The 23,233-nt window shown below is 49.2% G+C and overlaps 1 protein-coding gene across 2 annotated transcripts in view; it reads right to left on the bottom strand.

Annotated features, from left to right (window-relative positions):
- Positions 1-23,233, bottom strand: part of KCNT2 (potassium sodium-activated channel subfamily T member 2) — a 1,359,842-nt gene that overhangs the window by 675,619 nt on the left and 660,990 nt on the right. For both annotated transcript variants that reach the window (XM_077277827.1, XM_077277828.1), the window contains exon 12: positions 22,485-22,548. In XM_077277827.1, coding sequence (XP_077133942.1) covers positions 22,485-22,548 — 64 coding nt within the window. The remainder of the gene's footprint in view (positions 1-22,484; positions 22,549-23,233) is intronic.

Below are 23,233 nucleotides of genomic sequence, written 5' to 3'. Positions count from 1 at the left end.
GCCGCCCAGAACAGCTGCCGGCACTCAGCACAGCCGCCGGCACTCAGCACAGCCATCCGCACTCACCACAGCCGCGCACAGCTGCCCGCACTCAGCACCGCCATGCACAACCGCCCGCGCTCAGCACCGCCATGCACAGCTGCCCGCACTCAGCACCTCCGCCATGCACAGCCGCCGGCGCTCAGCACCGCCATGCACAGCCGCTGGCACTCAGCACCGCCAAGCACAGCCGCTGGCGCTCAGCACCGCCACGCACAGCCGCTGGTGCTCAGCACCGCCACGCACAGCCGCCGGTGCTCAGCACAGCCACGCACAGCCGCCGGCGCTCAGCACAGCCACGCACAGCCGCCCACACTCAGCATCGCCATGCACAGCCGCCCACACTCACCACAGCCACGCACAGCCACCCGCACTCAGCACCGCCACGCACAGCCGCTCGCACTCACCACCGCCACGCACAGCCGCCCGCACTCAGCATCGCCACGCACAGCCACCGGCACTCAGCACCGCCACACACAGCCGCCCACACTCAGAACCGCCAGGCACAACCGCCCGCACTCACCACAGCCACGCACAGCCACCCGCACTCACCACAGCCATGCACAGCCGCCCGCACTCAGCACAGCCACGCACAGCCGCCCGCACTCACCACAGCCACGCACAGCCGCCCGCACTCACCATAGCCACGCACAGCCGCCCGCACTCAGCACCGCCACACACAGCCGCCCGCACTCACCACAGCAACGCACAGCCGCCCGCACTCAGCACCGCCACGCACAACCGCCCGCACTCACCACAGCCACGCACAGCCGCCCACTCTCACCACAGCCATGCACAGCCGCCCGCACTCAGAACAGCCACGCACAGCCGCCCGCACTAAGCACCGCCACGCGCAGCCGCCCACACCGCCATGCACAGCCGCCCGCACTCTGCACCGCCACGCACAGCCGCCCGCACTCAGCACCGCCACGCACAGCCGCCCACACTCAGCACTGCCACGCACAACGGCCCGCACTCACCACAGCCACGCACAGCCGGCCACACTCACCACAGCCACGCACAGCCGCCCGCACTCAGCACAGCCACGCACAGCCACCCGCACTCACCGCAGCCACGCACAGCCGCCCGCACTCACAACAGGCACGCACAGCAGCCGGCACTCACCACAGCCATGCACAGCCGCAGTCACTCAGCACAGCTGCCAGCACTCAGCACAGCCGCCGGCACTCAGCACAGCCACGCACAGCCGCCGGCACTCAGCACAGCCGCCGGCACGCAGCACAACTGCCGGCACTCAGCACAGCCGTCCGCACTCACCACAGCCGCCCGCACTCACCACAGCCGCCCGCATTTACCACAGCCACGCACAGCTGCCCACGCTCACCACAGCCACGCACAGCCGCCCGCACTCACCACAGCCACGCACAGCCACCCGCACTCACCACAGCCACGCACAGCTGCCCGCACTCACCACAGCCACGCACAGCCGCCGGAGCTCAGCACAGCCACGCACAGTCGCTGGCACTCAGCACAGCCGCCGGCACTCAGCACAGCCGCGCACGGCCGCCCGCACTCACCACAGCCACGCACAGCCGCCCGCACTCACCACAGCCACGCACAGCCGCCCGCACTCACCACAGCCACGCACAGCTGCCCACACTCACCACAGCCACGCACAGCCGCCCGCACTCACCACAGCCATGCACAGCCGCCCGCACTCAGCACCGCCACACACAGCCGCCCGCACTCAGCACCGCCACGCACAGCCGCCCGCACTCACCACAGCCACGCACAGCCGCCCGCACTCACCACAGCCACAAACAGCCGCCCGCACTCACCACAGCTACGCACAGCCGCCCGCACTCAGCACCGCCACGCACAGACGCCTGCACTCAGCACCGGCAGGCACAGCCGCCTGCACTCACCACAGCCATGCACAGCTGCCCGCACTCACCACAGCCACGCACAGCCGCCCGCACTCACCACAGCCTCGCACAGCCGCCCGCACTCACCACAGCCTCGCACAGCCGCCCGCACTCAGTACCGCCACGCACAGCCGCCCGCACTCAGCACCGCCATGCACAGCCGCCCAGAACAGCTGCCGGCACTCAGCACAGCCGCCGGCACTCAGCACAGCCATCCGCACTCACCACAGCCGCGCACAGCTGCCCGCACTCAGCATCGCCATGCACAACCGCCCGCGCTCAGCACCGCCATGCACAGCTGCCCGCGCTCAGCACCTCCGCCATTCACAGCCGCCGGCGCTCAGCACCGCCATGCACAGCCGCTGGCACTCAGCACCGCCAAGCACAGCCGCTGGCGCTCAGCACCGCCACGCACAGCCGCTGGTGCTCAGCACCGCCACGCACAGCCGCCGGTGCTCAGCACAGCCACGCACAGCCGCCGGCGCTCAGCACAGCCACTCACAGCCGCCCGCGCTCACCACAGCGACGCACAGCCGCCTGCGCTCACCACAGCCGCGCACAGCCGCCCGCACTCACCACAGCCGCCCGCACTCACCACAGCCACGCATAGCCACCTGCACTCACCACAGCCACGCACAGCCGCCCGCACTCACCACAGCCACACACAGCCGCCCGCACTCAGCACACCCGCCAGCACTCAGCACAGCCGCCGGCACTCAGCACAGCCGCTGGCACTCAGCACAGCCATCCGCACTCACCACAGCCGCACATAGCTGCCCGCACTCAGCACCGCCACGCACAACCACCCGCGCTCAGCACCGCCACGCACAGCTGCCTGCGCTCAGCACCACCATGCACAGCCGCCGGCGCTCAGCACAGCCGCTGGCGCTCAGCACCGCCAAGCACAGCCGCCGGCGCTCAGCACTGCCGCCGGCACTCCTCACCACAGCCACGCACAGCCGCCGGCACTCAGCACAGCCGTCCGCACTCACCACAGCTGCGCACAGCCACCCGCACTCACCACAGCCGCGCACAGCCGCCCGCACTCACCACAGCCACTCACAGCCGCCCGCACTCACCACAGCCACACACAGCCGCCCGCACTCAGCACACCCGCCAGCACTCAGCACAGCCGCCGGCACTTAGCACAGCCGCCGGCACTCAGCACAGCCATCCGCACTCACCACAGCCGCACATAGCTGCCCGCACTCAGCACCGCCACGCACAACCGCCCGCGCTCAGCACCGCCACGCACAGCTGCCTGCACTCAGCACCACCATGCACAGCCGCCGGCGCTCAGCACAGCCGCTGGCGCTCAGCACCGCCAAGCACAGCCGCCAGCGCTCAGCACAGCCGCCGGCACTCCTCACCACAGCCACGCACAGCCGCCGGCACTCAGCACAGCCGTCCGCACTCACCACAGCTGCGCACAGCCACCCGCACTCACCACAGCCGCGCACAGCCGCCCGCACTCAGCACAGCCGCCCGCACTTACCACAGCCACGCATAGCCGCCCGCACTCACCACAGCCACGCACAGCCGCCCGCACTCAGCACCGCCACGCACAGCCGCCCGCACTCAGCACAGCCACGCACAGCCGCCCGCGCTCATGACAGCCACGCACAGCCACCTGCGCTCACCACAGCCATGCACAGCCGCCCGCACTCACAACAGCCACGCACAGCCGCCCGCACTCATCACAGCCGCACTCAGCACACCCGCCAGCACTCAGCACAGCCGCCGGCACTCAGCACAGCCATCCGCACTCACCACAGCCGCGCACAGCTGCCCGCACTCAGCACCGCCACGCACATGCGCTCGCGCTCAGCACCGCCACGCACAGCTGCCCGCGCTCAGCACCGCCATGCACAGCCGCCAGCGCTCAGCACAGCCACGCACAGCCGCTGGCGCTCAGCACCGCCAAGCACAGCCGCCGGCACTCAGCACAGCCTCCGGCACTCACCACAGCCACGCACTGCCGCCGGCACTCAGCACAGCCGTCCGCACTCACCACAGCTGCGCACAGCCACCCGCACTCACCACAGCCGCGCACAGCCGCCCGCACTCACCACAGCCGCCCGCACTTACCACAGCCACGCATATCGGCCCGCACTCACCACAGCCACGCACAGCCGCCCGCACTCAGCACCGCCACGCACAGCCGCCCGCACTCAGCACAGCCATGCACAGCCGCCCGCGCTCATGACAGGCACGCACAGCCGCCTGCGCTCACCACAGCCATGCACAGCCGCCCACACTCACCACAGCCACGCACAGCCGCCCGCACTCACCACAGCCACGCACAGCCGCCCGCACTCACAACAGTAACGCACAGCAGCCCGCACTCATCACAGCCGCACTCAGCACACCCGCCAGCACTCAGCACAGCCGCCGGCACTCAGCACAGCTGCCGGCACTCAGCACAGCCACCGGCACTCACCACAGCCACGCACAGCCGCCTGCACTCACCACAGCCACACACAGCCGCCCGCACTCACCACAGCCACGCACAGCCGCCCGCACTCACCACAGCCACACACAGCCGCCTGCACTCAGCACACCCACCAGCACTCAGGACAGCTGCCGGCACTCAGCACAGCCACCGGCACTCAGCACAGCCATCCGCACTCACCACAGCCGCGCACAGCCGCCCGCTCTCAGCACCGCCACGCACAGCCGCCCGCGCTCAGCACAGCCGCCACGCACAGCCGCCGGCGCTCAGCACCGCCATGCACAGCCGCCGGCGCTCAGCACCACCACGCACAGCCGCCGGCGCTCAGCACCGCCACGCACAGCCACCGGCGCTCAGCACAGCCACGCACAGCCGCCGGCGCTCAGCACAGCAACGCACAGCCACCGGCGCTCAGCACAGCCACGCACAGCCGCCGGCGCTTAGCACAGCCACTCACAGCCGCCGGCGCTCAGCACAGCCACGCACAGCCGCCGATGCTCAGCACAGCCACGCACAGCCGCCGGCGCTCAGCACAGCCACGCACAGCCACCAGCACTCAGCACAGCCACGCACAGCCGCCGGCGCTCAGCACAGCCATGCACAGCCGCCGGCGCTCAGCACAGCCACCGGCACTCAGCACAGCCGCCGGCACTCAGCACAGCCGCCGGCACTCAGCACAGCTGCCCGCGGGCAGTAGAGCCGGAGAGAAAATGATGGGTGCAACATATGGCAGAATGGAAACAGGAACAGGCAGAATGGGTGCAGCACATTACAGCAGAATGGGGGCGCAGGTTGGGAGCAGCACATGATAGAATGGGGGCACGGGATGGGAGCAGCACATGACAGAATGGGGGTGCGGGATGGGAGCAGCACATGACAGAATGATTGCGCACAATGGGAGCAGTACATGACAGAATGGGGGCGCACACATGACAGGATGGGGGTGTAGGATGGGAGCACATGACAGGATGGGGCGCAGGATGGGAGCACATGACTGGATGGGGCGCAGGATGAGAGCACATGACAGGATGGGAGCAGCACATGACAGATTGGGGACACAGGATGGGAGCAGCACATGACAGAATGGGGGCACACACATGACAGGATGGGGGTGTAGGATGGAGCAGCATATGACAGGATGGGAGCAGCACATGACAGAATGAGGATGCAGGATGGAGCAGCACATGACAGGATGGGGGCTGTTATGATCTGGTGACTTTGGAGCCGCATGAAAACTTTCTCTGGAGTCGGTGGAACCTGTACTGACCGCAAATCCTGAACTAACACCGCAACTAGAAGTAGCCGTGGGGTGTGCCTAACAAACCCTAGACACCTTGACACAGCCGGAGGACTAAATACCCCTATAGATGGAAATAGGAATGCTATCTTGCCTCAGAGCAGACCCCCAAAGGATAGGCAGCCCCCCAAGAATAATGACTGTGAGTAGGAGAAGAATAGACACACGCATGTAGAAAACAAGATTTAGCAAAAGAGGCCACTCTAGCTAAATAGGAAAGGATAGGACAGATTACTAGGCGGTCAGTATTAAAACCCTTCCAAAAATATCCACAACAGATAATACAAAAAGTTCCACAATCTAACTAAAGACATGGAATGTATATCTGCCACTCCAGAGAATCCAACAAGACTGAGAAAATACTGACACAATCTAAGCTGGACAAGAAAACACAAAGAATAGCACTGAATTGTGAAGCACACAGCATGTGTGCCACAGGAAAAAAAAACAGACACTTATCTTTGCTCATTTGGCAGAAAGGCAGGAGGAACCAGGCAGAGGTCCTAAACCTCCCAACAACAATTGACAAATTGCAAGGACTAATGAATCCTGCACACCTAAATACCCCAGTCCGAACTGCAATCAGCAGACACACCTGACCAGGACTGCAACCCAGGGACAACTGCATTACCACCTACTACCACCGGAGGGAACCCAAAAGCAGAATTCACAACAGTACCCTCCCCTTGAGGAGGGGTCACCGAACCCTCACCAGCGCCCCCAGGCCGATCAGGATGAGCCAGATGAAAGGCACGGACCAGATCAGCAGCATGGACATCAGAAGCAAAAACCCAAGAATTATCCTCCTGGCCATAACCCTTCCATTTGACAAGGTACTGAAGCCTCCGCCTCGAAAAATGAGAATCCAAAATCTTATCAACCACATACTCCAACTCCCCATCAACCAAAACAGGGGCCGGAGGATCAACAGAGGGAACAACGGGTACCACATATTTCCGCAATAAAGATCTATGGAAGACATTATGGATAGCAAAAGAGGCCGGAAGCGCCAATCGAAAAGACACCGGATTAATAATCTCAGAAATCCTATAAGGACCAATAAACCGAGGCTTAAACTTAGGGGAAGAGACCTTCATAGGAACATGACGGGAAGACAACCAAACCAAATCCCCAACCCGAAGCCGGGAACCAACACACCGACGACGGTTAGCAAAACGTTGAGCCTCCTCCTGAGACAACACCAAATTGTCCACCACATGAGCCCAAATCTGCTGCAACCTGTCAACCACAGAATCCACACCAGGACAGTCAGAAGTCTCAACCTGCCCAGAAGAAAAACGAGGATGAAAACCAAAATTACAAAAAAAAGGCGAAACCAAAGTAGCCGAACTAGCCCGATTATTAAGGGCAAACTCGGCCAATGGCAAAAAGGCCACCCAATCATCCTGATCAGCAGACACAAAGCATCTCAAATAAGTCTCCAAAGTCTGATTAGTTCGCTTGGTCTGGCCATTTGTCTGAGGATGAAATGCAGAAGAAAAAGACAAATCAATGCCCAGCCTAGCACAAAAGGCCCGCCAAAACCTAGAAACAAACTGGGAACCTCTGTCGGACACAATATTCTCCGGAATACCATGCAAACGAACCACATGCTGAAAAAACAACGGAACCAACTCTGAAGAGGAAGGCAATTTAGGCAAAGGCACCAAATGAACCATCTTAGAAAACCGGTCACAAACAACCCAGATAACCGACATCCTCTGGGAAACCGGAAGATCAGAAATAAAATCCATAGAAATATGCGTCCTGGGCCTCTCAGGGACCGGCAATGGCAAAAGTAACCCACTAGCACGGGAACAACAAGGCTTGGCCCACGCACAAGTCCCACAGGACTGCACAAAAGAACGCACATCACGTGACAATGAAGGCCACCAAAAGGACCTACCAACCAAATCTCTGGTACCAAAAATACCAGGATGACCAGCCAACACAGAACAGTGAACCTCAGAAATCACTCTACTAGTCCATCTGTCAGGAACAAACAATTTCCCCACAGGACAGCGGTCAGGTCTATCAGCCTGAAATTCCTGAAGAACCCGCCGTAAATCAGGGGAAATGGCAGAAAGGACCACCCCTTCTTTCAGAATGCCGACCGGTTCAAGGACCTCAGGAGAATCAGGCAAAAAACTCCTAGAAAGGGCATCAGCCTTAATATTCTTAGAACTTGGAAGATACGAAACCACAAAATCAAAACGGGAAAAAAACACGGACCATCGAGCCTGTCTAGGACTCCGCCGTTTGGCAGACTCGAGGTAAATCAAATTCTTATGATCGGTCAGGACCACAATACGGTGCTTAGCTCCCTCAAGCCAATGTCGCCACTCCTCAAACGCCCACTTCATAGCCAACAACTCCCGATTGCCAACATCATAATTGCATTCAGCAGGCGAAAACTTGGGGGAGAAGAAGGCACATGGTTTCATCAAAGAACCAACAGAATCCCTCTGAGACAAAACGGCCCCTGCCCCAATCTCAGAAGCATCAATCTCAACCTGAAACGGAAGAGAAACATCTGGTTGGCGCAACACCGGAGCAGAAGTAAATCGGCGTTTAAGCTCCTGAAAGGCAGAGACAGCCGCAGAGGACCAATTCGCCACATCAGCGCCTTTTTTCGTCAAATTAGTCAAGGGTTTAACCACGCTGGAGAAGTTAGCAATGAACCGGCGATAAAAATTTGCAAAACCCAAATATTAAAGATTTTTTATTTCTGAAGGCTCTTCACGGATGTGGGTTGAATACAATCATGAATGGCCTGAACCTTAACCGGATCCATCTCCATAGATGAGGGAGAAAAAATAAAGCCCAAAAAAGAAACCTTCTGCACCCCAAAGAGACACTTAGACCCCTTCACAAACAAAGCATTGTCACGAAGGATCTGAAATACCATCCTGACCTGTTCCACATGAGACTTCCAATCATCGGAAAAAATCAAAATATCGTCCAAATATACAATAAAAAATTTATCAATATAAGTCCGGAAGATATCATTCATGAAGGATTGAAAAACAGATGGAGCGTTAGTGAGCCCGAATGGCATCACAAGGTATTCGAAATAGCCTTCGGGCGTATTAAACGCAGTTTTCCATTCATCACCCTGCTTAATACGAACAAGATTATATGCCCCCCGAAGGTCAATCTTCGTAAACCAACTAGCCCCCTTAATCCTAGCAAACAAATCGGAAAGCAAAGGTAAAGGGTATTGAAACTTGACCGTGATCTTATTCAAGAGGCGATAATCAATACAAGGTCTCAAGGAGCCATCCTTCTTAGCAACAAAAAAAACCCTGCTCCCAACGGTGAAGAAGATGGCCGAATATGCCCTTTCTCCAAAGACTCCTTAACATAACTCCGCATGGCGGTATGTTCAGGCACAGACAGGTTGAAAAGTCGGCTTTTAGGAAACTTACTGCCTGGAATCAAGTCAATCGCACAATCACAGTCCCTGTGCGGTGGAAGGGAACTGGACTTGGGCTCATCGAATACATCCTGAAAATCAGACAAAAACTCTGGAATTTCAAAAGAGGAAGAAGAGGAGATTGACATCAAAGGAACATCATTATGAACCCCCTGACAACTAGTCACAGACATAGATTTCCAATCCAACACAGGATTATGTACCTGCAACCACGGGAAACCCAGCACGATAACATCATGCAAATTATACAACACCAGAAATTGACAATCTTCCTGATGGGCTGGCGCCATGTGCATAGTCACCTGTGTCAAAAAATGGGGCTTATTTTTAGCCAAAGGTGTAGCATCAATCCCCCCTTAAAGGAATAGGGTTCTGCAAAGGCTGCAAGGGAAAACCACAACGCCTGGCAAACTCAAAACCCATTAAGTTCAAGGCGGCATCTGAATCCACAAACGCCATGACAGAAAATGATGACAATGAGCAGATCAAGGACACCGATAACAGAAATTTAGGTTGTACAGTACTGATAGTAAATGAACTAGCGATCCTTTTTGTCCGCTTAGGGCAGACTGAAATGACATGAGAAGCGTCGCCACAATAATAACACAACTTATTCTGACTTCTGAATCCTTGTTGTTCCATTCTAGACAAAATCCTATCATACTGCATTGGCTCAGGACTTTGCTCTAAGGGCGACGCCACAGCGGGCACATTTTGACGCTCCCACAAGCGCCGATCAATCTGAATGGCCAGAGACATGGAATCACTCAGACCGGAAGGCGTGGGAAACCCCACCATAACATCTTTAATGGATTCAGAAAGACCTGTTATGACCTGGTGGTTAAGAGGCCACACTGATATGACCTGGTGGCTAAAACGCAACATGGGACGAGCTCTGAGGAGGTGGTATCTCTACTGACTGCAGTCCCTAATCCTAACAACACTAGTAATAGCCGTGGGATGTTCCTGACTCTCCCTAGACACCTCTTCACAGCCTAAGAACTAACTACCCCTAAAGTAGGAAATAGAAAGCTATTTTGCCTCAGAGAAAACCCCAAAAGGAAAGACAGCCCCAACAAAAATTGTGACTGTGAGTGGAGAGGGAAATGACGTACACAGAAATGAAATCAGATTTCAGCAAAGGAGGCCAATACTAAACTTGATAGACAGAGAGAAAAGGATACTGTGCGGTCAGTATAAAAAACTACAAAATCCACGCAGAGTTTACAAAAATGAACTCCACACCGACTCACGGTGTGGAGAGGCAAATCTGCAACCCCAGAGCTTCCAGCTAGCCTGAATATGACATAGTGACAAGCTGGACAAAAAGAGACATATTTGCAGAGCAATAGAGTCCAAAACAAATGGACAAACAAGAACTAGCAAAAACTTATCTTTTGCTTACAAGGACAGGCCATGTGAGAAATCCAAGGAGAGAACCAAATCCAACCAAGAACATTGACAGCTGGCATGAACTAAAGCCCAGAGCAGGTTTAAATAACAAACCCAGGCAAGGCGATCAGTGAAGGCAGCTGCTACAGCTACCTAAAGGAGCAGCAGTTCCAATCAAAACCACCAGAGGGAGCCCAAGGGCAGAACTCACAAAAATACCATTAGCAACCACAGGAGGGAGCTCCAGAACGGAATTCACAACAAAGACCCTTTCTGAAAATTGCCGCCAAAGCATCATCATTCCATTTAGTCAACACAGACCATTTTCTAAATTTCTGACAATACAATTCTGCCGCCTCTTGACCCTGAGACAGGGCCAACAAGGTTTTCTCTGCTTGATCCACAGAATTAGGTTCATCATATAATAATCCTAAAGCCTGAAAAAAGAAATCTACATTAAGCAAGGCCGGATTCCCAGATTCCAGGGAAAATGCCCAATCCTGTGGATCGCCACGCAGCAGGGAGATGACAATTTTAACCTGCTGAATGGAATCACCGGAGGATCGCGGTCTCAGAGCAAAAAACAGTTTACAATTGTTTTTAAAAAAACCAAATTTGGACCTATCACCAAAAAACAAATCAGGAGTAGGAATCTTCGGCTCTAAAGCAGCAGTCTGAACAATATAATCAGAAATACCCTGTACCCTAGCAGCAAGCTGGTCTACACGAGAAGCCAATTCCTGAACATCCATGCTGGCACAAGACTCCTCAGCCACCCATAAATAAAGAGGGAAGAAAAGACAGAACAGACTGCAGAAAAAAAAATGGCTCAACACCTTTCTTCCCTTCTTCTGAGATGCATTTAACTCATTACGGGCCAGTTGTACTGTTATGATCTGGTGACCTTGGAGCCGCATGAAAACTTTCTCTGGAGTCGGTGGAACCTGTACTGACCACAAATCCTGAACTAACACCGCAACTAGAAGTCGTGGGGTGTGCCTAACAAACCCTGGACACCTCGACACAGCCGGAGGACTAAATACCCCTATAGAAGGAAATAGGAATGCTATCTTGCCTCAGAGCAGACCCCCAAAGGATAGGCAGCCCCCCACAAATAATGACTGTGAGTAGGAGAAGAATAGACACACGCAGGTAGAAAACAGGATTTAGCAAAAGAGGCCACTCTAGCTAAATAGGAAAGGATAGGACAGATTACTAGGCGGTCAGTATTAAAACCCTTCCAAAAATATCCACATCAGATAATACAAAAAGTTCCACAATCTAACTAAAGACATGGAATGTATATCTGCCACTCCAGAGAATCCAACAAGACTGAGAAAATACTGACACAATCTAAGCTGGACAAGAAAACACAAAGAATAGCACTGAATTGTGAAGCACACAGCATGTGTGCCACAGGAAAAAAAACAGACACTTATCTTTGCTGATTTGGCAGAAAGGCAGGAGGAACCAGACAGAGGGCCTACACCTCCCAACAACAATTGACAACTGGCAAGGACTAATGAATCCTGCACACCTAAATACCCCAGTCAGAACTGCAATCAGCAGACACACCTGACCAGGACTGCAACCCAGGGACAACTGCATGACCACCTACTACCACCGGAGGGAACCCAAAAGCAGAATTCACAACAGGGGGCGCAGGATGGAGCAGCACATGACAGGATGGGAGAGCAAGATGGGAGCAGCACATACCAGGATGGAGACCATATACCAATATAAATGCTCGCCACCCGGGCTAGAACGGGTTCAATAGCTAGTTTTGCATAATGCTGTCCCTTATTAGATAAAGTCATCTCTTGTTATGTATAGTGCTGCATGAAAGGAAAAAGATATAGTGCTATGCGTACCGCATTTATGTCTACTTACATCTGCACAGATATGCACAACAGCACCTATGTTCATCATGTGACCTATCACATGAAGTTCCCAAAACTATAGCATATATCACGGGTGGCCTACATAATTTAAACTTTTCAAGGCTACCCTTAATCCGCCACTACTCTCCATCAATGATAATATTAAAAGAGTTATCCCATGGCTCCCTGATAGCTGCATTGCTGTTTGCACGGTGCTGTGCAAACCAGCTGCTTTTTTAAAAGCAAAAATCCTGTTGCTCCTTTCTGCACAGTTATCTTGTTTATTTGTGCACACTTTTGTGTGCAGCAGTCCTTTTTTTTGCTGCCATACTTGTCCTGAGATCATTGTATAGAGATTGAAATTGTACTACAGTCCTTGTATTTTTTCATATATCTATATACATTGTGCTTTTTTATACATTGGCCTGAGTTTTGGTTCAGTCTCCAAAAAAAAAGTGAGATTCAAATTCTCACAAAGTGGATATACTTCAGTCCTGTTAGTTTGTCGTATATCAGCCAGCCACTTTCTGCCAATTACATTGTGTTGTTTTATGCACAGGGCCTGAGTTTTGGTTCAGTCTTCCACCAAAAAAGGGAGATTTAAATTCTCAACAAGTTTATATACACCTTCTACCTTGTTTTACAGTACCATATAACGGTTGTTATTTTGGTTAGATTTTCGGCATGTGGCCGAAGAGGGCGCAGAACAGCCTCAAAACATTTAAGATCTAGGACTATATCACATGCACGACCACACATGTGGTGTATTATGCTAAGTGCAGCTGTAATTTGTTATACATTGGTTTAACATCCCGTGAATTACGGGTCCGTACCCGTGAACATGTGAGAGATATTGAGGCCGCTCGTGATGTGGATGACGTGGATTCTTTGAAAACAATCCCCAAACACTTCAAGTTGAAACATAAATGTAATTCTGGGGATTTGAAGATTTGGGGGATTGACTGTGTTCACATGGGCATACGCGGAGGAGATAGTGTGCGCATCCTGACACAAAAAGAATGCCGTTGGATTGTGACACCGGCGGGGCTAAATGAGCAGCTGAGTTTCTCATCATTTTTGTAGTAAATTGACATCATCTCTGGACTAACGATACTTTCCTTTTGTTTGTATTTTGTTTTTAATTCTAATTGTCTTTTTTATATTTAGCTACACACTTGAACATTTCACTGAATATCCTTACTGAAAATAATTATTATTGGAGAAGTGATTCATCATCTCCATTTCTGAATCACAGTTCTGGATGCACTGAATGGATTGGCAATATTTAATATGAACTGTTCACTGGATGATCTTTTAGGTCCTGTTTAACACTGATATATATTGTGTTATGTCTCGCACCAGTATTAATTATTAATTAATATGTTGTCATTGTCACTTATGTTTTATATGTTTTTATTGTATTTTATGCACTGTCACTTTAATGTATATTGGATCAAGTTACATATGGTTTGTCTGCATGTATTCGTTCTTTTAATTTTTCGGTCAAAATATTATGTACCTTGAAAATTGGTGCTGGACACAGCAAATCCCGTTCTGCTCTAATGGGTGAGATTCAGGTCTTGAGGGTCACTAGTGCGCATGTCTCCGATGTGGTCTTGGGCTGCGGCATCATGTACGGCGCCTGGTAGTGACGTGTGCGGGTCACTGATATCATCGGGGGTTTTCCCCGTGACCCACACCGCCATGATGGCGCCGGAGTGATGCGGCTTTCCTGCGCCCTCTTCGGCCACATGCGCCGCTGATTGTGACTATTAGGTGTGTATATAAGCAAGACAGCGGGGATCATTTATCATCACTCTGCCCCCTGAGGAAGCTGTTGTGAAACGCACATTGGGGCGCATGGGTATCCCTATGGACAAAGATATGGGTAAGATCTGCGGGTGGTCTCATGTCTTTTTCACTTGTTAGACTGTGTTAGCCAGATGGCTGTTTTTGATACAATGGGATCTCACCTTTTTGAGATTTATGTGACCATTTAGGCTATGGATGAAATTATATGCACTAGGCACTTTATTTGAATCAGAACCTTGTTCAGGGTGTTATGATATAGCTAAAATTTCCATGCCTTTGTCCTGGGGGTGCCATTATTTAAGGTGCACCTTTAACCTAGTCTTTTGCTCTGTTCCAATTACCTATTTTGTGATACTTACCTGTATGTGAAACATTTGAAATAAAATGTACTATTTTATGATATATTTATTTTTTGGTTTCTTGCTCCAATTTCTGGTGTTTGGATAATTTGAGGGAGCTCCATAGGATACCATTCAGTGAAGTCCTGGTATATAACATATTTGTTCCGGGACAAAATTTTTGGTATCGTACTATGATATCTGTATTTGAGACATTGTGTCAGTTAATACTTTGCGCCTACTACCACTGTCTGCTACTCAGCAGAGGAGCCCACCCCTGTACTTAGCTATGCCACCTGTTTATTTATGAACAATTTTTTGGCAGACATTTAGCCCACTTTATTATTTGGGCCTACTAACTGTGTCTGCCACTCATTACAGTTTTCCTCCACTGAACAAAGCAATGCCACCTGTTTAGTCCTGTTACCAAATTTGAACTGCATTTAGCCCACTTTATTATTTAAGCCTACTAACTGTGTCTGCCACTCCTTACAGTTGTCCTCCACTGAACAAAGCAATGCCACCTGTTTAGTCCTGTTACCACATTTGAACTGCATTTAGCCCACTTTATTATTTGGGCCTTTATCTGTGTCTGCCACTCATTACAGTTTTCCTCCACTGAACAAAGCAATGCCGCCTGTTTAGTCCTGTTACCACATTTGAACTGCATTTAGCCCCCTTTATTATTTGGGCCTACTAACTGTGTCTACCACTCATTACAGTTTTCCTCCACTGTACAAAGCAATGCCACCTGTTTAGTCCTGTTACCACATTTGAACTGCATTTAGCCCACTTTATTATTTGGGCCTACTAACTGTGTCTGCCACTCATTACAGTTTTCCTCCACTAAACAAAGCAATGCCGCCTGTTTATTCCTGTTACCACATTTGAACTGCATTTAGCCCACTTTATTATTTGGGCCTACTAACTGTGTTTCCTCCTCATCCTGCCCCTTGCCCAGCCACTGCTAGATGAGTCTGCTGGTACATTGACCCAGACCACTGCATTCCCCTTGCACTCTACACAGCCAGAATCTGACCCTGCTGAAAGTCAGGTTCCCCTTTCCGTATACTGTACAACCTTACACGGGGACAAAGAGGAAGATGCAGATGAAAGTTCCTTCATCAGGTTGGGGGGGCATACTCATTGGCGACGTCACTGGCACAGGGCCCCTCATAGTACGCAAAAGTGTCTCTGCCAGTGGGAGGCGCCACCCGCTGTCAAACACACCACTGTACTATGAGAGGCCCTGTGACAGTGACATCGCCAACGAGTATGCCCCCCCACCTGATGAAGGAACCTGCACTTTCATCTGCACCTTCCTACGAATGAGTGGGCCCCCCTGCTTGCTCAGGATCACAGCACTTGCAAAGTTGAAATACTTACCTCTCCCTGCTCCACCGCCATGATGTATTCCGCGTTTCCTAGGCCCACGACAATCTTGAGCCAGCCCTACCCCCCACAACTTTAGCCAAATGACCCCGTTTTCAATGCCTAACTATTATTATAAAGTAAATTAAGATTGACAAGCTTAAGTAATAAGAATTGATGTTTTTTGCATTAAAATGGGCACTGTAGGTGTTTTCCTGTCCTCCACTCACTGCCGACTTTGATTCCCCATTGACTTGCATTGGGTTTCGTGTTTCAGTCGGCCCCCGACTTTTCGCAATAATCGGCCGATTTCACCCGACCGGACTGTTGACTAAGTCGGGTTTCGCAAAACCCGACTCGATCCAAAAAAAGTGAAAGTCGCTCAATTCTAGTCTTGACTGTCTCCATCACTTTTGTAAAGGTTTTTAATCCTACAATTATGCATGTGTTTAAGGCATATTTCTCCTATGTATCCTGTACAGTTTCCAAAACCAGTTTTTGTTACCCTAGCAACCAGTCACACTGTAGCTTTTATTTTATCAGAACTGTTTAAAAAATGATTGGGCAGTGAAGACAGATTCTCTCTCTGACAGTATACTTAACGGCCCGTTCGTATTTATCCTGTGTTTATAGGTACTAGACATTCATGAAAACAAAGATGGACAGAAATAATCATGCTTCTAAAGAGAAAAACTATCAGTGGTTTAGTGGCTGGCACTTCTGCGCTTGCTCAGCTGCATCTATTATGTAGAGCGGCATAGGCAAAAAACAGTATAGCCGTTCCTCCTCTGGCAGCAGCAGGTACGCAGCGCTCATGCCTGCTCTGTAAGGTAAGGTAAGGAAGGGGCAATTACATAGGGACCAGCTCACTGCACGGTAATAAAAGGACAGTAATTGTAGAATAGCCGGTACCTACTGAGCATGTGCGGCCTGTTATGAAAGAACTACATGATGTATCTTTGGCCAACCAAGTGGAAAATACCTCTGACATGAGGGTTTTCATAGGGTGATATCTGAAGGGAGAAGCATTTTTTTTACAATGATTGCATTTGACAAATGTAATTACATTTTTATCTACTGAGCTATGATTGTTAACCCTTTGATATCCCTTTAAGGGAAAAGAAGGATCGAACAGAGATGTCTCCACAACTCACAAATGAAGACCTATCAAGTGACTCAGATTTACCATCAGTTACCCAACTGAAGCTCCCCTCACTCTGTCACCTCCATGGTTCACCCTGTCTGTCTGGAGGACACTGTTATTGAGCCAGAGCTGCTGTGATTGTAAGCTCTGATGTGAATAGCTGCTCGCTAATAGACATGAAGGAACATCGTCAGATCCCGCTTTATTTGGCTCGCTAATAGAGCTTACCGAATAGCTGCAGCGGGAACCCAGATACCTGGATCGCTCCCGATAATCAGGTGTCCGGCCCCGCAGCTGCATGTGTGCGACAGTCACAACACACAGGCTCTCCATGCATGTGTTGTGACTGTCACACAGCCGTGACACATGCAGCTGAGGCTTCGGACACCTGATTATCAGGAGCAATCCAGGTATCCTGGTTCCTGCTGCAACTATTCAGTAAGCTCTATTAGCGAGCTGAATAAGGAGGGATACAACAATAATCTCTCATGTCTACTCGCAAATAACATTTATAGTTTGTTGTTACATCCAGCTTTCGCAGTGAGAAAGCTCTCTGGAGTTCATAGCTGAACCCAAGTGAACTCACGACACCACTCGCTACTCACATCAACCGACACCTCTGTGACCGGAGGTAAACGTTTTACCACCAGACCATCAATCAGAGTCACCAGTGTTTCTCGTGTTGACTTGAAGATGACAGCATGGGAAACACCTGAGGTTCGAGATGCCAAACCCAAACAGTAACAGTGACTTCCCATTATTAAGATAGTTGACAATTAGTGCTTTTAAATTTCTAAAGAGTTTTCCATCAACTCAACTGCAAACTCTCCTGAACATACAGTTACAGTTATCCATATAAATTTATGGGAAAGGCTGTTTTCACTTAAAACCCCCTTCATATGTCCATTTTCTATGTACATATGCAGTCTGTTTTTTAAGCAGCACAAATACAGACACACACACACCAAATGAATACAATGGTGGTGCGCACACATCTGTATTTTTACCTGAACCGAGTATCCACGTGGATCTCCCACAGACATTTCCATTTATTTAACATACCACAGATGAAATGCATGCTGTACACAGGAAGACTGATGACACACAGATGACATCCATGTGTCATCAGTGTGACACGTATAGTGCCTGAGAAAAGCAGTATAAATAGCGCTATTACATGTGCTGGGTGCTGAATGCAGCTCTCATCATTGTCGCCTGGTCTCGTTGCAATCAGCGAGGCCAGGCGATGCTGATGGGAGTTAGAGTCAGCACACAGTGTCTGTGTAAAGTGTGTATTAAATAAATCATTTAAAAAAATTGTGGGGTCCCCCTTCATTTTCCTAACCAGCTGAGGGAAAGCCAACAACTGCAGGCTAATGTTAAACCCCAAGGTGGTTTGCATGTTAATGACCAGGCCAATTTTTGCAATTCTGACCACTGTTCACTATATGACATAATAACTTTAAAACTGTTCAACAGATCCCACTGATACTGAAATTTTTTTTTTTGTGACGCATTGTACTTCAAAATAGTGGCAACATTTATTTAATATAACCCATGTTTATTTGCAAAAATATACAGAAAACTGGCAAAAATTTGGAAAATGTTTCATTTTTTTAAATTTTGAATTCTCAAATCTTAAATCAGAGAGATATGTCACACAAAATAGATAATAAATAACATTTCCCACATGTCTACTTTATATCAGCATGACTATTTAAACAAAAATTTTCTTTTGTTAGTAAGTTATAAGGGTTAAAAGTTGACCTGTGATTTCTCCTCTTTCCAACAAAATTTTTACAAAATCATTTTTTTAGGGACCACCTCACATTTTAAGTGACTTTGAGTAGTTTATTTGATAAGAAACACCCAAAAGTGAAACCTTTCTGAAAACTGCACTGCTCTTGGTGCTAAAAACCTCATTCAAGAAGTTTATTATCCCTTCAGGTGCTTCACAGTAATTTTTGGAATGTGGAAAAGAAATGAACAGTTAACCTTTTTTCACATAAAAATTAATTTATACCCAAATGTTTTTATTTTAACAAGATTAACAGGAAAAAATGGACCACAAAATTTGTTGTGCAATTTCTCATGTGCATGCCAAAACCCCATATATGGAGGAACCCCACTGTTTGGACACACAGCAGAGCTTGGGAGAGAAAGAGCGCCATTTGACTTTTTAATGCAAAATTTGCTGGAAAAATTAGCGGACAAATTTGGAGAGCCCCTTATGTCCCTAAACAGTGAAAATCTCCCAAGAGTGACACCATTTTAGAAACTAGACTCCTCATGGAACTGAAATAGGTGTGTGGTGAGCACATTTAACCCTCAGGTGCTTCGCGGAAATTTATAACGTTGAGCCATAAAAATAAAAAAAATCACATTTTTTTCCACAAAAATGTTTTTTTAGCAACAAATTTTGCATTTTCATAAGGGTATTAGGAGAAATTGTACCACATAATTTGTAGTGCAATTTCTCCTGAGTACGACAATATCCCATATGATTCAGAAAACTACTGTTTGGGCGAACGGCAGGGCTCAGAATGGAAGGGACTTTTTTCATGTAAAATTTGCTGGAATCATTAGCTCCCATTTGGAGAGCCCCTGATGTGCCTAAACAGTGGAAACCCCCAACAAGTGACCTCATTTTTTAAACTAGACCCTTTTCGGAGTGTATTTAGATGTGTGGTGAGAACGTTGAGCCCCAGGTGCTTTACAGAAGTTTATAACATTGAGCTGTGAAAATAAAAAAAAAACACATTTTCCCACAAAAATTATATTTTCTCCCCAAATTTTGCATTATCAGAAGGGTAGCAGGAGAAATTTCATGTTACAGTTTGTTGTGCAATTTTTCCTGAGTCCACTGATACCCCATATGCAGGAGAAACCTACTGTTTGGGCGCACGGCAGGGTTTGGAAGGGAAGGAGACGCCTCTTTATTACAAACATGTGAGCTTGATGTCACCTGACAATACAAAGGTGACATCAACCCCACAAACATTAACCCCTCTCGCCACCTCCACAGAGCAAGTCGGAAGAGCTGAGCAAAGTGCCCAAATTGGTGCTTCTAATAAATTTACCTTTTCGAGGGGGGGACATGCAATTCTTAAGCTGGGGGGAGCCAATATACATGGCCTCTTACAGCCTGAGAATATCAGCCCTTAACTGTCTGCTTTAGCTTGGCTGTTTGTCAAAAAATATTATTTATCTAATATTAAAAAAAAAATAAATAAAGAATAGAGGTGGAAACCCCTCTATTCTTGATAACCAGCCATGATAAAGCTGACAGCTAAGGGTTGCAGCCCCTAGCTGTCAGTTTTGTCATGCTCACTATCAAAAATAGAACAGACCCCACATCATTTTTTTTATTGAATTATTTAAAATGCAGGCTCTGGCTGATGAATTACTCCCTTCAGCAGCACCTGCTCTCGCTGTTGTTAGCGACAGTAAGCATAGGCTGATAGGATTATTACTCACATCAGCCGATGCCGGAGGTAAACTTTTTATTGCTGGTCACAGCTGCTGGCACTCTGATCGGTGGTAATCTTACCGCCGATCAGAGCCGCCAGTGTTTTGTCGTGCTGTCATGTAGATGACAATGTGGAAAACACCCAATGTTTGGAGTGCCGAACCAAAACAGTAACACAGACTTCCGGGAGAAATCCATGTTCGGGGACCATGCCCAAACAGGTGTTCGATATGGACCCCGAACTTTACTGTTTGGATTTGCCCATCATTAATTATCACATTTTCCACCACACCAGGACAAGTGGGAAGAGCAGAGGCTAAGTGCCAGATTTGGCGCATCTAATGGATGCGCCATTTCCGGGGCAGCTGAGTTCTGATGTTCTTAGTCTGGGAGGGGGCCAACATCCATGGCTCCTTCCTATGCTACTACTATCATCCTGCAGCTGTCTGTTTAGCCTTTGCTGGTTAGTAAATAAAGGGGGGAGAAGTCACATATTTTTTTAGGAGTCCCCCTTATAATAGCCATCAGTCGCCAGCTGTAGGCTTTCCCTCAGCTTTTTATAAAAATTAAGGGGGACCCCAAAACATTTTATTTATTTGTTTTATATATTTATTTAAACAAAAATACCAGTACAGAAAATTAAACATTCACATCACTGATTATATATCACACTTACATATTTCATTTTTCATTCTATCTATCATCTATCATGTTCCTCATTACTATGTATTTATATGGAAGAACATATTTAATACTTAAAACTCTTTAATTTATATACTATATTTTATTACATATGTGTCACAGTGACAGCAAACTGCCAGCACTCTGACAGCACACGGACACACAGACACGGACATCACTTCGACACACAGATATCACATGGATGTCACCCATGTACACTCGGCACAGACAACATCTCACCAGTACTGTTTTTTCTAATACAGGATTAACCAGGACTAGTGTTGAGCATTCCGATACCGCAAGTATCGGGTATCGGCCGATATTTGCTGTATCGGAATTCCGATACCGAGTTCCGATATTTTTGTGATATAGGAAATCAGAATCGGAAGTTCCCAGTGTATGGTTCCCAGGGTCTGGAGGAGAGGAGACTCTCCTTCAGGCCCTGGGATCCATATTCATGTAAAAAATAAAGAATAAAAAAAAAAATATGGATATACTCACCCCTCTGGCGGACCCTGGACCTTAGCGATGTAACCGGCAGCCTCCGTTCCTAAGAATGCAGTGAGTGTAGGACCTGCGATGACGTCGCGGCTTGTGATTGGTCATGTGAGCGGTCACATGAGCGGTCATGCGACCAATCACAAGCCGCGACGTCATCGAAGGTCCTTCACTCTGCATTCTTAGGAACGGAGGCAGACGCTTGGACCGGTGAGAGCCAGGGGCCGTCCGAGGGGTGAGTATATCAATATTTTTTATTTTTATTCTTTATTTTATACATGAATATGGATCCCAGGGCCTGAAGGAGAGTTTCCTCTCCTTCAGACCCTGGGAACCATTCCGATATTTTGTGTCCCATTGATATGCATTGGTATCGGGTATTGGTATCGGCGATATCCGATATTTTTTGGGTATCGGCCGATCCAATCCGATACCGATACCTTTGCATATCGTAAGGTATCGCTCAACACTAACCAGGACATATGAAGGGGACCTTAGACAGATTTTGCCTGAGATCTGAGAATTTTGGAGACTGATGCATCAGTCCGAGGGGACAAAGAATCAGATTTCGCTTGTAAGATATTATGCATTTCTTATTTTCACTAGTTCTATTGATTTATGAAAAAAATGAAAGGATGGTTAATGTTTAAGTCAACTAAACAACAAACAAAATAAACGTACCAACCTCTGCCAGTCTTTCTGCTCTGATCTCTATTAGCGGCTAATAATGTTTGACAATAAAATAATAAGTGAAAAATAAATGTACTGTGAGAAAGCAATATTACTTACAGCTGCTGTTCTATCTACTTCACATCTGCTGCTCAATATAAAACATGCCTCTGCATCATCCATTCTGAAAGAAAGAAAAGGATGTCAAAACTTTAGTATATAATCTATAGATATGAGCAAAGCTTTGGAAAATTAAATTCAGTGACTTTGCCAAACTTAAAAAAAAATTCTGTCAGCAACAAATGCATTTGAACAAATCTTAGTACGGGAAAACTTGCAATTGCTTGGAAAATACTGTACATGTGGAGGAGATGGGAAAGAGAGGAATTCCTGCTGACTGTAAGAACTGATATTCAAAAGGAGAGAGAACAAGATGAAACCACTGATCATTGGAGCATACACTTCAGAAGAGAGAGAGTAACCCACTGATCATAAAACACCATGCTAACCATAACCCTGTAGAATGTAAGTCCGTAATTGCAGGGTCCTCTCCCCTCTGTACTTGTCTTTCACTATTAGTTTGTTCATTGTAATTTTGACTTGTATTTTATATGCAACCCCTTCTCATGTACACCACCATGGAGTCAATGATGCTATAAAAATAAACAACTAGGGTTGAGCGAAACGGGTCGATCATTTTCAAAAGTCGCCGACTTTTGGCTAAGTCGGCGTCTCATGAAACCCGATCCGACCCCTGTGCTTGTCGGCCATGCGGTACGCGACTTTCGCGCCAAAGTCGCGTTTCAATGACGCGAAAAGCGCCATTTCTCAGCCAATGAAGGTGAACGCAGAGTGTGGGCAGCGTGATG

The sequence above is a fragment of the Ranitomeya variabilis genome, chromosome 8 (genome assembly GCF_051348905.1).
Source record: "Ranitomeya variabilis isolate aRanVar5 chromosome 8, aRanVar5.hap1, whole genome shotgun sequence".
In the NCBI taxonomy this organism is placed as follows: Eukaryota; Metazoa; Chordata; class Amphibia; order Anura; family Dendrobatidae; genus Ranitomeya; species Ranitomeya variabilis.
This window is presented reverse-complemented; position numbering and strand designations above follow the sequence as displayed.